The 16,220-nt window shown below is 37.1% G+C and overlaps 1 protein-coding gene across 1 annotated transcript in view; it reads right to left on the bottom strand.

Annotated features, from left to right (window-relative positions):
* Positions 1-1,608: 1,608 nt before the first annotated feature.
* TLCD3A (TLC domain containing 3A) overlaps positions 1,609-16,220 on the bottom strand; it is a 124,574-nt gene continuing 109,962 nt past the window's right edge. Inside the window, exons 4-5 of the mRNA XM_053704842.1 lie at positions 12,797-12,892; positions 1,609-3,067 (exon numbers count right to left, since the gene is read on the bottom strand). Of these exons, the coding sequence (XP_053560817.1) occupies positions 2,798-3,067; positions 12,797-12,892 (366 nt within the window). The 3' untranslated portion in view covers positions 1,609-2,797. The remainder of the gene's footprint in view (positions 3,068-12,796; positions 12,893-16,220) is intronic.

Below are 16,220 nucleotides of genomic sequence, written 5' to 3'. Positions count from 1 at the left end.
CAATATTCTTATGGAGGTGGGTGTCAGCATAGGAGTATAAACGCTGGAATAAACCTCCGGCATTATCCACTATCATTACGTGTCCCAGTGTTATAGTGCTGGCCAATCATATTGTGACCGATTGTCATGGAAACACAAATACAATGCCGCCTTAACCATTATGAGATTAATTTGCGGTTCACGGTCAGTGTCAGCACTAGACGCATGCATATGCCAGTCTTAATTACATATAGTATGGCACTCAGATATTAATGTGGGATGTAATGGTGGCCAACTACGTTATGCTCAGTTACTACAGGGACCAACATGTCGTGCCCCCTTATTAATATAAAAGCTGGCTCATAAATTCTAGCCAATAACAATACTAAGTAAAAACAAGCGTCAGTGCATCAGTGTCAGAAGTGGTGTAAATCCAGAGCATTTGATCATGGCACAGCAGCGCAAATAGAAATAAAAACATTTACATATTCAGTGATATGTGTAACTTAAAACCTATGTGGCATAAATCAATAGTAGTGATATGGAAAATCATTCCAAAATGCTTTATACATTTTTTATATATATTTTTTTGTAGGCACAAACTTAGATGGTAGAACAGATTACGCTAAACCTCATGTGTGGAGGTGACATCCCCCTCCATGCCTCTTGAAGTATGCATAGAAACCTGTGGTTACCCACTAGGATGAAAATCCATGTGAATAGTCTCGGGTGACAGTGCATACAACAGTAGCTGGTAGATTCCAATGTGGTACTATTTAGTATAGAACGGTCCGAAGTCAAGGACAGTATTTAGGAACCAATGTTTCAAGCATATGAATCCATCTTGTTTCCACTTGTAACAACCTAGTATACCTGTCTCAACCTCTCCTCAGTGGCGGCACATGGTCAATTACCATTGATCTAAGGCTGGATAGACTATGGTTGTGTTCAGCAAAGTGTCGGGCAACAGGTTGCTCCGAGTCCCCTTGTCTCAATGCCTCACGTATTGCGCAGCGATGGTTCGCCATTCGGTCTCGGAAACTCGTTATTGTTTTGCTAATATAGACCAAAGAGCACGGACAGATCAACATATAAATGACATATGTGCTAGTGCACATTAATATGCTTCAGCATGTGAACATGTAGCGTGATGACGTCATTACGTTACCACATGAGCAGTGAATGTTTGTTGGTATATAAGGAACTGTATTTGTTGGGTACGGTAGGTGAGTTTTGGGATACTAGGGAAACTTTGTATTGCTGACATTTGACAAAGGTGTTTTGTAAACACCGAAATGTTATGTCTTTTTAATTTTTGCATATTTATTAAAAGTTAAATTTTATGTGAACAGTGAGTGCCTTTTGTATACATTTTAAAGTGCACCCTGGCTGCTGGAAGAAATTGTTTGATGTGCTTAACCTTTTTTATATATATATATATATATATATATATATATATATATATATATATACACATACATATATACACACACACAGGGCTCAAAATTTCAGGTCGTAAGCTACTAGCCAGGCTAAAATGTTACTCGCCACTTTTGATCCTAACCACTACCTGCCCACACCCACTACTCCGCCCCCTCTTTGCATATGTTTAGTCATTGTGAAACACAATATTGTGCAGTCATTTTTAATATTATTTTATACCTTAGCAAATTAAATAATGCTACATACAGTAATAGATTGAAAAGTGCATAGCAGTTAGCAACATCAACTTGGTGGTTCTGGGTAAGACAACAGCTGGATAGAAATAGGAAGTTGTTGAAGTGAGAGAGTAGAGAAAGTGCTGACAGTCATGGAAGGTCATAGCAGACCTGGAGATTTTCTTTTAATAATTATCATCTTTCACTTCTATCTCTAAAGTATCTTTCTCCCCTCCCTCCTCTCGTCAATCTCTCTTCTTACTCGCCCCCTTATCTCTTAAGTCATATCTTCTCTTATACTCTTTCGCCTCTCATACATTTTACTTTCTTTTTTTCTTTCTCCACTCTCTCGTAAAGCTTTCTTCGTCCCCACTTTTACTTTTCCTCTCTAATCTCTCTTTCTCTGCCCCATTTACCTTCTCAGAAGCACTAATGGTGTTCCTACAGCCCTAGAGGAATAACATTCTTGCCCTTTCTAGGATATAGAATTTCCCTTCAGATAATATTTTTAGCACATAGCCCGAAATGTGTGTTTGTCATGCAATAGGAGTGCAAACTTTGCAAATGTGCTACCTTTGCTACTTACAACTTTCACTCGCCACCATTAAATTTCCACTCGCCAATGGCTAGTAAAGAGTGGAAATTTTGAGCCCTGATATATATATTTATTTAGTTTTTTTTTATTCTTCTTCAAATTTATACTTAAGTTTGTTGATTTTTTTTTTGATAAAAGTAAACAATCTGTTAAAGAATAACACACAAAATACACTAGTACTAAGCAAGGCAACCTTGTCAATTAAAGTATTGACTTGCAAATACATTAAAATATTAAATTATAAAACCATAACCAAAATCAAATAAACCATATACATTGACATATATGGTCTGTTGCACATGACTTTTATAGAGTCCTTTTTTTTAATAATAAAAAAAGTCTAGTTAGTTCTTTATATTCAGACTTCATGGTAGCTGTTAAGGGTTAGGAAGTTTAAGTAACATGTAACAGTTTAGTGACCTTTAGATACAGACTTCCTGTACCTGATGCGCCTACATCATTTACCGCTTGACAGTAATCTTCATGACACACTCCCACACACCAGGTAATGGCACTAGAATTATTGCAAATATAAATAACAGAGTAATTGTGATAGTCTCTTGTCTTATCTGTCCTTGGAGGCTGGTGAACTTTTATAAAGTCTTAATGCCTTTCTACAAATAAGCCAGAACCAATATATCTGTGGAGCCATGAGTGTGGCGTTTGAAATATTGCAATGCAAAGGGATGTTGAACGGCACTTTATAGATTGGGATCCCATACTGCTTGGCGTAGGCATTGTACATGAATGGAAAAAGGAGGATACGACAGGTGAAGAAACTAAGCAATATAAAAATGCCATTCACTTTGTGCAGGAGGCTGTTCTGCAAGTTCATCTGTTAATTGAAGAAAAAAAAAATCAAAATTAGCAAAAAAAAAACATTTGAATGTGTCATTGATGTCACAATCTTATTAGGAAGGAATGGTTACCCCTTAAAGGAACAGTAAAGTTATCATAGAGTGCTAAAGACACAGACATGGTGAGACCTGACAGACCGGAACAGCCATACCCCACACAAGTGAGAGTAGCGCTTCGGAGATGGTGAAAGCCTACCTTGCTGAACCTCCCTTGCCTCCTACTTCTGGTCCATAAGTATACTAGGATCAGAAGACTACTGTCGGGCATGCCCTCTCTATAGTTGTCCAGGTGCTGCTAGAGTGTCCACCTAGCAGCGTCCAAAGTGAGAGAATTTTCTCTATTGCTGGCAATATCCTGAACCCTCAGAACTCGTCCCAAACCTTGTCGAGCAGATAATCTTCTTAAAATTCAATCTGCCCAAGCTGGGATGCAGGGTGCATTATATTTCCAGGCAGATTAAATTCAAAACTAGCACCGGTAGTGGCACTACAACACTAGTATACTAATATCTCTTAGGTGTATTTATCATCTTCTTAGTTCTACTGCAAAAAAGGGATTATGGGTAAGAACTGCAAGGGCACAAAATGTAATAAAAATTGAGGTTTAAGATTTGTGGACTTGTGCATAGTACTAAAATTTGTTATACTATCTATGTATTCACAACTTTTTTTTTTTTTTAAAGTTATATTATAGAGGTAATATCAAATATTCTGAGAAATACATATATCCTGTTTGGAGAAGTGAAAACTACAGACATTTCTTATTTCATGCTATAAATCTCTTTTCACTTTGCTAGCTCTAAAGGCTTAATTTTCTAATACTATTCGGTAAAATTATATCATCACAGCTCTACAGGGGCAGACCTTACTAATTTCTCTAAAATGGGGGTTGAATCCTGAAGTTCTGGCAAGTGGTAAGCTGCCTCCAACAGAAAGTAATGCAGCTCTCTGGAATGCAGAATCTAATAGGAAGCACCTGGCATTGATAAGACTATGTAGCTGACTGCTTTATCCAGTGCAGGATTTACAACAAATGTTGTAGCTGCCAGGTGGGCAAAAATCTAGTGAAAATGGGCTTCACAAAAGATGAGTGATACAATAACCTTAAAGGGACAGTCTACACCAGAATTTTTATTGTTTGAAAAGATAGATAATCTCTTTATTACCCATTCCCTAGTTTTGCATTACCAACACAGTTATATAAATACACTTTTTACCTCTGTGATTACCTTGTATCTAAGCCTCTGCAAACTGCCCCCTTATTTCAGTTCTTTTGACAGACATCCATTTTAGCCAATCAGAGCTTGCTCACTGGAACTCCACGTGCTTGAGCACAGTGTTATATACATGATAAACGTAACACCCTCTAGTGGTGAAAAACTGTCAAAATGGCCTGAGAGAAGAGGCAGCCTTCAAAAGCTTAGAAATTAGCATATGAACCTCCTAGGTTTAGCTTTCAACTAAGAATACCAAGAGAACAAAGCAAAATTGGTGATAAAAGTAAATTGGAAAATTGTTTAAAATTACATTCTCTATCTGAATCATGAAAGTTTATTTTGGACTAGACTGTCCCTTTAATAATAAAGGGACATTAAACGTTAATACATTTTATCCACAAAATTAAAGTTCTACCTTTAAATATTAAATCAGTCTAACGTTGCAGAGCAAAGGCGCAGTGGAAGGGTTTTTATTTATATTTTATACTTCCCCAAACATGAATTCACGGGCCGCCTACAAATCCTGGGTATTTTTTCTATTGTTGCCATCATGGCCCCTGCAGCCAACAGTAGAGGGAATGTCCATCTTCTCTCAGTTTGACAGTGTGCGTTCCCTCTCGTCCTGCGCATGCACACTACATCGAGCTAACAAAAATATACACAGAGAATCTCAAAGCAGGGAGCATCACGATCTACTGCTTATATTGTCAAGCCGACTGAGAGTATCATGCATGTGCAAGTGAAGAGGGAATGCACGCTCCGAATTTGAATATGGACGGGTAAAAAATGTTTTGATTGACATGACCTCCCTGCAGCACTTGGTAAGAAAAAAAAATAATCTCTGGCTCATTGGGCGGATAGTGGAGCCCTAATTTGGTAAGTTTTTATCTTTATTTTAAAACGCTTCTGTAGTGCTTATGCTCTGAATTTTAAGATAAAAAGTATTTTAATAAGATTAAATTCTTATTACTAATTAAATCAAATGAACATTTACGTTCCTTTAACAACCACGTTTACTGTCCCTTTAAGGAAAAATATGCAAGGATAAGTCATAGGGACTAATGTTTGCATGCTACTATGAAATCATGGTTAACAACTTGTGGCCCTACATATTAACTTGTGACTCAAAACAGATTTAGGAATGCATAAATATAAGCTACAATAATGGGAATGATAATATTGTGTTCCTTGGTAAGTTTCCAAGAATGCCTACAAGCATATTACCCCATAATATGTCTAATAAGACATAAAAAAAAAAAATCAATTTTATGACAAGACCAGAGACTCATATTTTGCATATCTTTCTTTATACTACTCATATGCAGCATTTAAAAGTAATGATACAGAAGTAAATTAATCCAACATTAAAACAATAAAGATAACAGAGTTAACATAAGTAACCAATGAAATGGATACTTTGGAAAACACAAAAAAAATGGACCAATAAGATGAGTCATAGCTTCCATAAACTGTCCAATCTGTTCCCCAACTTCCTCTTTCTTTTGATGCTTGCTGCAGGATAAGTTAATTTTGTATTGCTCTTAAATATATATTTTGTATTGTTAATATATATTTTATGTGTTTATTCTCCTTTTATCACTCATTCTAAATTATTCCCTTTTTTCTTTACTTCCGTTTTATTATTTCTGTTTTTTTTCTCATTCTGTTTTATTATTTTATATAAATTTCCAGGTTTTATTTTTCTGGGTTTATATTGCTTATTCTTGTTAACAGTATCTGCCGCCACGCTACCCGTCTTTTTCTGTGTATATTTTTAAACTTAGACCTTCGTCTCCTTCCTTTTCACCTTTTTTCTTCTCTTCTGACAGTTGGCTCCGTCTCGAGCGGCCGCCCGCCCGCCATCTTGAGACGTCACTTTCTCTCTCTGTTCTTCCCGCTTCCTTTTCCCGCCCTCTGACGTTGTTAAATTCCTCTGCATAACGACTGGCTTTCACATCTACTCCGTGTCTGGTGATAGATACTTTTTTTTTGTATATTTTGTCTCTTCACCAAGCCCTTATTATATCTAGTGCTATATAACCACTAGGTGGAGGCAAATCGTTATCTTATCTATTTACTTACAGACTTGTTATATTAAACGGTCTGAGGGGAAATTTATTGTATTTTGACTGCCATTATTTAAGATCTTATTGTAACTTTTTATTTTATTTATTTTATTCATAAATATATCTCAAGCCACTGAGTCAATTGAACCCTTAACTGCACAGTCTGTACAAATGATGATTGATAATTCTACTATGGGAAAAATGATGTCTCACATGTCTAATCTATCTCAACAGCCTAATCCTAAAACTATTTTTTAAAGTTAAAGACCTTGCTCTGTTTCTGTTTTGGCTCGTAAAAAATTACTTTAAGTCTCGTCAGACTCTTGCTGACACTTCAATTCCTGGCAATAAAGGAAGGAAAACATCCGCAAAACCTCCCCCTAATCCCAAGGGGTTACATATGGGATCAAAAAATACTGAGACTTTAACTATTAAAAAACCTAAGAAAGTGGTATTATCATCTAATTCTGATTTTGAGGATTTATCTGATTATTTGTCTTCAGACTCAGATGCCCCTAAGCCTAAAAAAATAAAGAAATCTTTTAAAAAAATCAAAATCTTCTAAAAAAGAAAATTCTATTTTTTTTGACTGCCTTGGTAATCCCAGATTTTGTGCAGATGATTTACATCGCCCCAGATCTTATAAATGGTGCCCCTCTTTAGACATAGCCTCTTTCATTGATTTACAATTAAAAAATCCTCTCAAAAAAGATGCCCGTAATAAAATGAGAGCTGAATGCCCTTGTCCCCTTCTTCCCAACAATGCCTTTATTACTCCCGAAATTGATCCAAAAATTATTAAAAATGTATAGGTTCCCCTGTTATAAGGTAAAGAAAGGCATGGATAGGGCATGCAAAACATGCCAAGATAAACTTTTAGATTCTGTTGGCCCTATTTCAAAACTCTTTTAAATTTCTGAACAGGCTGTTATTGAAAATTCCTCTCTTGACCCCTTTTTGGTTAGAGAATGGGTACAAAGAATTCTTTTGTTTATAGGGAATACTAACACAGCTATGATTATTGAACGTAGAAAGAATATTCTACACAAAATAGACCCAAAAATTTGTGACAATGCTGTAAACGAATTGGATTCTGACTCTAATGGTCTTCTTTTCGGACACATTTTTCTTAAAGATCTTAATAATTATATTAATACTTTTTCAAATTTTAATAAGGTAAGAACTTCAGTTCGCAAGATTTTTTACCCAAACAGTTTTTCCGACAGGGCAGGGAAAGGCAGGGGTCGCTTTCCTGGCCGCATAAATTATCAATCAAGACCTCAATTCCAATACTAACAACAGTTCCAGCAACATTTCCAACTATCTTTTCAAGATCCCTCTACTTCCCAGTTCTTCCCGTCTCGTTCCAGACCGTGGTTCCAAAGGGGTCAGCGATCCAGGACAAGATCTCGCCCCCCTGCAAGTAAGTTTTCCCTTTCCTTCCTTCTTTCCCAAAAAATCTTGGTGGCAGACTCTCTTTTTGCTCAAAATTGGAGCCTAGTAACTTCAGATCCTTGTATTCTTCAAATAGTTCAAGGTGTTTTGATAGAATTTTCTTCTCCTCCCGTTCAAATATTAAGACCTTGTCTCATTTAATTTTCAAAAGAAGATCAAATTCTGGTTCAATCAGAAATTTCAACTCTTTTTCAAAAACAAGCCATCTAAAATGTCAATTTTTCTCAGGATTTCTTCCTCAGCAATCTTCTTCTTTTAAAAAAGAAAAACGGTCAGTTCCACCCTGTCATAAATTTAAGGGATCTAAACGCTTTTGTTTCTTATCATCATTTCAAGATGGAGGGAATTTATTGCTAAGAGATTGCCTCAGAGAAAACAATTGGTTGGTTCGTTTGGATTTGACAGATGCTTATCTGACCGTTCCTATTGCTCCGGAGCATCGGAAATTTCTAACTTTTTCCTGGAAAGACCAATTGTGGAGTTTTACTGGTCTTCCTTTTGGTCTTTCTTCAGCTCCTTGGATTTTTACGAAATTACTAAAACCAGTTATGGCCTGGTTAAGACTCAGAGGAGTCAGTCTAATTATTTACCTAGACAATATTCTGATTATGAACCAGAATTTAATTTCTCTTCAAAATCATTTATCCCTTACCATTCATCTTCTGGAGAAAGAGGTTTTATAATAAACAAACAGAAATCTGTCCTGACTCCTACTCAGTCTCTGGTCTTTCTGGGTTTCACCATAGATACTTCCAAAGCCATTCTCAGTTTACCTCCAGACAAAATAAAAAATATCAAGAAAGAAATATCTCATACTCTCTGAGCTCAATTCATTCCTATCAGGAATATAGCCAGAATAGTGTGGTTACTTTCATCCTCTATTCAAGCTATATTTCCGCCTCCCCTTCACTATCGAGAATTACAACGTCTCAAAATCTGCCATTTACAGAAAGAGTTTTCTTATTCTCATTTAATTTAACTTCCTCCAGAGGCCAAGGAGGAACTTTCCTGGTGGCTTTCTCATATGGAGGCTTGGAACGGGAGAGCTATTTTTGGCAATTCTCCAGACCTTGTAATTGAATCAGACGCCAGCAGGTCCGGCTGGGGTGCTCATTGCTGTCCTTCCATCACAGGAGGAAAATGGTTTCTGAATGAGGAACGGTTCCATATAAATTGTTTAGAACTGCTAGCGGGTTCTTTCACTGTCAAGAGTTTTGTGAGGAATTCTTCTCCAATTACCATTTTACTTTGCATGGACAATATCTCTGCAGTTCGATATCTAAACCGCTTGGGGGGTACGAAGTTCAGAGATCTTTCCAATATTACCAAAGAGTTCATTCATCTGTGTTTAGACAGGAACATCTCTGTGAAAGCAGAGTATATTCCAGGTCTTTCAAACACAGCAGCGGATTGGGGCTCTCTGGTGGATTCCAGCAATTGGAGTCTCGACAGAGATATTTTTCTTTCTCTATCTCACCTCAGAGGTCCCTTCATTCTCGATCTTTTTGCGTCTCGTCTGAATTTCCAAATTCTTCCCTACTTCAGTTGGAGACCGGACCCAGAAGCAGTGGCAATCAATGCTTTTCTCCAGCTCTGGCCTCCTCAAGGGGCCTATGCTTTTCCCCCCTTCAATGATTTCGAGAACAATTTCAGTGGTTCGCAGAGACAACATTTCTCTTCTTTTAATAACCCCTCTTTGGCCGACTCAACCATGATACCCTGCTCTTCTGGAAATGTCATTCAAACTTCCTATTCTTTTCCCTCATCTTCCACATTTGTTAACCAATCCAGAAGGAGATTTTCACGATCTCATCCTTCAAGACTCCCTTCGTCTCATCGCTTGGTCAATTTCGGTGATTCCTACACGCTCGAGGGACTTTCTGAAGGAGCTAAGACTCTCATGTGAGAGTCTTGGGTTTCAGGCACCCGAAAATCCAATTTTTATGCATGGTCAAAGTGGTCTAGCTGGTGCATGGTTAGGAACTTGGATCCCCTTTCAGTGATTTAAGTCATATTATTAATTTCTTAACGTCTCTTTTTGAATCTGGTTTAGCTTATAGATCTGTTAATTTATATCGTTCAGCTATTTCAGCCAAACATGCTTTATTAAATAATTTTCCTATTGGTCAACATCCCCTTATTTGTAGACTTTAGACTAAAATGTCCTCCCATTCCTAAATATAATTTTTTCTAAGTCGTGAATAACGTTTACGGTCCCTTTAACAACTATGTTTACTGTCTCTTTAAAGAAAAATATGCAAGGATAAGTAATAGGGACTAATGTTTGCATGCTACTATGAAATCATGGTTAAAAACTTGTGGCCCTACATATTAACTTGTGACTCAAAACAGATTTAGGAATGCATAAATACAAGCTACAATAATGGGAATGATAATATTGTGTTCCTTGGTAAGTTTCCAAGAATGCCTACAAGCATATTACTCCATAATATGTCTTATAAGACATCACAAAAAAATTGCAATTTTCCACAACAAACTGCTAACCCCCTCTGCCTGGGGCACTGGAGTGCCAAAGTGCATAGGGCAGCTATCCTGAGGTTGTAAGTATAGGCAATGCCTCAAATCCCACCTTACTGCAGTCTCTGCATTTCTTTTGCATAACTGCTGTAATAGGGCAGCTATCCTGAGGTTGTAAGTATAGGCAATGCCTCAAATCCCACCTTACTGCAGTTTCTGCATTTCTTTTGCATAACTGCTGTAATATAACATCTATACATAAACATTAGGGATGTGCGTTTGGCAGTTTTTTGAGGTCACATATTGGGAAGATAGCGCTACAAGTGGAATTCAGCTATTTTCTGAGCAGGATTTCTTCTTGTGAAAGTGCAACACACTAAAATCTGTGCAAATCAACATCTTAGTGTGCAACACTTTCACATGAAGAAATCCTGCACTGAAAATAGGCAAATGCTGCTTGCAGCCGCCATCTTCCCCATTCGTGACTTTGAAAAACTGCCAAACACACATCCATAAGTAACCATTACTTTTTGGTCCCTGTAATTCACCTGGCTTTAATTTAGTCTCAAGACAATCTACAGATCTTCTGTGTGGGGAAAGAGTACCTGTTCTAACATCATTTTGACTTTGTAAGCTAGATAACTATGGGCTAGATGATAAGTGGAGCACAATCGTTGGCTCAGGGTGCGTTATCTTGCACAAAGAATAAAGCACTATCTGGTAGTACAAGTGGATGATTAAATATTTTAAGCAAAGCATCTTAATGTGGGCAAAACTTTAGCACCCTAATCTTTTAATGGATAGTGCAGAGTGGGAGCTTACTGCGCATGTATTAAAAGTGGTGAGTGTTGCGCTCAATCTAAAATACTGCTGTAAAATGTAGTGCTTTTTTACTACACCTAAAGTAAACCATTATCGCTGACATAATAAAAACATGAAAATGCTATGAAAATAAAGGTTTTATGTTATATTTAGACTTAATACTCAATGAACCAAAGGCTTACTAACAAAATAAAAGGTTTTGTGGCAGAATTAAAAGGATATGGCATGTGACAAGGGGTGGGATTTTGAAGTGGTCAAAGGTGTATGTGTGTGTACGTGTGCACATGTGTGTATATATGTATGTGTGTATATATGTATGTAAATGTATTTGTGTGCGTTTTGTAGTAGGCAGTATAGGCAGCACCCTTAGGGCGCACCAGCAGGGGGGCGCTGAGAGTGGTGCCGACTGCCTATGATAAAAAAAAAAAAATTAAATTTATTATTTTTATTAATTTTTTTTAACTTTGATCTTGCTTGCAACTAAACTTATTTTACTAATTCCAAGATTACTGAGTGACACCGCACAGTGACCTGGCTGGCCCGGCTGCCCGCCCCGGCTATTATTGCTTTTAACTTTAATGTTGGCACCGTGGTGGTCTGTTGTTAGACTCAGAGTCATAGAGTGGAGGACTGGAGTGCGACGAAGCGGAGCTCACTTGCCTTGCGCAGCTGCTGCTCTGCCTGTCGCTGCCAGTGGCTGACTGAGTCCTGACGTCACTCACTCTGAGACTGAGAGGGAGAAACCTTGCGGGATGACTCGCGGCCACCTGACATCTCCACGTGAGTCGTGACACAGGCTCACACACTGTCTGCAGCAGCAGCACCATCCATCCATCTGAGCCACCTGAGGTGGTGACTGAGTGAGCCCGCCAGAAGACAGTCGACGAGTGAGGAGCATCCGAGCAGGTAGGAATTGTGGCAGCACTGATGGGGGTCTCTGAGGAGAGGTCCGGAGGCCGAAGCTGGCATTTCTTGGAATGGGGGGCTCTATGAGGAGGGGTATTTGAATTTCTACTAGGATGGGGCCTGGGGGGTCTCTCTGACTCTGAGGGGGCCGGAGCGGCCGGGCACACACAGTATGAGTGTGTCAGTGTGGGTGTCATTCTTGGGGTACACAGACTAGAAGAGTACTCGAAACCTTAAAGTCTCTCTTAATTTGTTAATGACACTGATGATTCTATTATTCTGTTATAGTTTATTAAATAGTTTACTACACCATTTGATTCAGAATATTTTTTTTCTTGTTTTTTTCCTCTAAAAACTAGGTGCGTCTTATGGAGCTAGTATAGAACTACAAGAAGTCCATAACTTGAGTGGATTTACAGCTTGAGTGATATCCATGAATTTTACTGTGCACCCACATAGAAGTATATTATGGGAAGGATTTAGTGCATCTGTGATATCCCATATGCACATATATTAGCGTCCACTAGACTATCGTTTGAACACAAAAATAGGAGCGCTATTGACTGAGGTTGAGCGATGTCAAAACACAAAAAGGCTAATATTATTGTGCTCCATTTGCTATCTAGACCTATGTATTTAACCAGTGCGAAAACATCATCAAGTATATTAGAATCTACTCCACAGTTTATTACAATGAGTCTATTTTAATTCAACACACAAATGAAGACATCAATACTTACAAGTTGAAATCACTGAAACATACCTGTATTAAAATTTTGCCAAGGCAAAGAAATGGAGTGCTTGTTTCTGCTAGAAATAGACAACCGACATAGAAATCCCCAATGTCTCCTCTAACGAACTGCAAAACAGAAAATAAATATATAAACCCCTTCACTTATTGAGTCATTCCATCACTCTGTGCTAATATCAATTTTTAGTCGTTTGTACATGTTGCATATAAATATCAATTTCAGTGATGTTTCAGTTTATTACCCACACAGATGATTTGTTTCTTTTATTACCAGCCTTAAAAACTAACCATAGTTTACAGAAACACCAAAATATGGGGGAAAATATTTGTTTTTGTCTAATTTTCTATAATGTACATTGTAAACACTAGCATGGGAGTCATTTCATACATATGTCAGACACACACTTTCCACATTTAACATCTAAAAACACCTTAAATTTAGGATTCTATACCTTTAGTGAGGCGGGGGTTAAAGTCTTCTTTACAGTTGCTAGATGTGTCAAAATAAGACCAATGCAGTCATCTAGCAGCTGAACTGGTACAGGACCACTCATATGAAAGACATTATTGCTTTCAAATAAGAGATTTCATACCCTTTCCCTACTGTAAGTTGCTAAGGTGGTCGGCTGGTAGCAACCCGAGTATGTGAGCCATCACTTGAAAGTCATTAGCTGACTTTAGAGCTTTAATTAAAGGGACACTCAAGCAAAATTAAACTTTCATGATTCAGATAGAGCATGCAATTTTAAACAACTTTCCAATTTATTTCATTAAAAAAAAGTGCAGTCTTTTTATATTTAAACTTTTTGAGTCACCAGCTCCTACTGAGCATGTGTAAGAATTCACAGAATAAGCATATATGCATTTGTGATTGGCTGATGGCTGTCACATGGTATGTGTATGCATTTGTGATTGGTTGATGGCTGTCACCTGGTACAGGGAGAGTGGAAATAGACATAATAAAATTTTCAGAAAAAAAAAATCTACTATTCATTTGAAGTTCAGACTAAGTGCTATTGAATTGTCTTGTTATCTTGCATTTGTTGATTATGCAAATCTACTGTGTTGACTGGTCCTTTATGTGGCCTTTTAAAACTTGGAGCACCCTAAATGTCTTCTAGTAGAGTGGTTATTGCTATTCCTATGTGAAGCATCTGATAAAATGGCATTAAAAGCCATCACTTGAAAGGGAGTTATCCACTCTTCATGAGGGATATTCTGTGTATGATGTGTAAGCTGTCTTTAAGAGACAGGGGCTTTTTCCCCATGTACAGTAAATAAATTGATGCCTGATAGAAATTTGATGGCAAATCACTTACCAATGACTGGGAAATTAGATTCTTAAATGGAAAATGTGTTATACTACCGAGGCTCTGATAAAAAAGCATTTGCAATGATTTATATACGGATATCAGCAGACTAAGTTTGCTATGCCAGGAGAACAATAGAAACGCTGAAGGCAGTGTCAAGGTAGACATAGGCTTAAATAGTCATCAAATAGCAAAAGGTACACTCGCCTGACGGTCTATGCCGATCACAGCACATGATGATCAATAGACTCATACAGTGTGAAGAGAGGCATTTTGTACATTCAGCACATACTAGTAGACCTTTCTGGTCATCATCATTTATTTAAACCTTATAAGTCAAGCCGCTAGATTTGGAGTTTTGTCGGTAACGACCCGAAAAACTAATGCCGGCTTTTTTCTGGCCGCACCATAAAAATAATGTCAAGATACTATATCTCACAGCGCTTATAAGTGTTCCTACTGGCTCCTGGGTGCAAAAGGGGACCTAGCCAACCCTTAAAAATGGATCTAAAATAAAGAAAAAGGACCTAGGAGCGCCAAATAAAGGCAGAGGAAATTAAATAAATTCTATAAATTATGCCACCGACTGTTAGTATAGAGTTCTATGTATCATAAAGGATAACAAGTAAATGGGTGGATAAATAACGCTATTATATATACAAAAGGCTGACACCAATATCCCTATTGATATCTATACAAATATAAATTATGTATAAAAATACAAATGTGAAACTATTTGTATATAAATATAAATGTAAAACAATTTATTACAAATAACAACTAAATAGTTAAAATCATGGATCCATGTTACAGTACATATAGATTATATAAAACACAATAATAAAAAGATATAAAACAGATATGTATAAAATGCAGATTGAAATAAATGTAGCTGGAATTGGGTACAATAATGTGCAAATTTGCATAAGAAATACTCCAAATATAAGGTGTCTAACTGTGATGACAAAAAATGAAAAAGAAGGGGGGCCCCTCAAAAAACAAACGAGTGGAAGTGATCCAAAAAATGTGTAAAATTGTCCATACAAAAGTGTGAGAAAAAATGGAAAAAATGAATGTGAATACGTGTCCGTGAAAAAAAGGTCAATATGAAACAAAGTCAGTGATATAAGGTTCCAAAATGAAAATGTGTGTGTGTGGATGAATCTTCCTTGAGTCTCTTCAGATGAAGGTTCCAAATAATATGAATATGGTGGGTAGAGGGATGTCCGGTAAAACCTGGAGTGTGATCCCTATATCCAACCTATAAAAGAAATACACAATAGTGCAATATTGCTGACAAATAACATGTATTAAAGGATAAAAGCTCACCAATTCTTCCAACGCGTTTCGGCCCAAAACTGGGCCTTTTTCAAGACTATAGGTGGTGTGTGATGGTGGCTCTATTTAAGAATATTACTGACCAATCACTAATGTCAGTGTTTTGGCGCTTGTTTTTGGCGCCAAATATCAACCCGGAAGGAGATGTGGGTGTAAAATATTGAATAAGCCTACTAACGTTGCTGAATATGGTATTGTATAATGGATACCTAAAGGAATTATGTTTCGATCTCCATTGTTTGCGGTTAGTGATAATGAGATTGCTTTTAGCGTTTCTACTGTTCGATGTCACCGGAAGTGCCTAGAATGTACCTAGCTTAGGTTCTCTATCCGGTTCCGCTCTGTGTTTTAGTTCCGGTAGGTCTATGATCACTTCCGGTGTAGGTATTTGGCGGTATGGGTCACATGGCCTTATTTAGCGGGTATTTTTGTGAAATGGCCAATTACAAGAATTGTGTCATTATTTCACAAGAAGTATATGATGAAATATCGGAAAGGGTCTGAAAGTTTTAGTATATAATACTACTCAATGGCACATGGGAATACAAAATCAAATACAAAAATCAAATAGTTGTCCATAAAATCAAAAAAGACTATGGTAAAAAGACGCTGGTACATGTTTATGAGAAAATAAACTTAAAGATTCTCATGATTTGAAACACAAGGTAAATAACAATAAAAAATAATTCAAAAATACAAAAAATACAACTAATAATAAAAAATGATAATAAAAATGTGTGAAACATCGGCATAAATATTATTTTGGATGCTCATAACGCTCAAGTTAA

Source organism: Bombina bombina, chromosome 3 (genome assembly GCF_027579735.1).
Source record: "Bombina bombina isolate aBomBom1 chromosome 3, aBomBom1.pri, whole genome shotgun sequence".
NCBI classification, from domain to species: Eukaryota; Metazoa; Chordata; class Amphibia; order Anura; family Bombinatoridae; genus Bombina; species Bombina bombina.
Note: the sequence above shows the minus strand (reverse complement) of the source record. Positions and strands in the feature narration are given on the sequence as shown.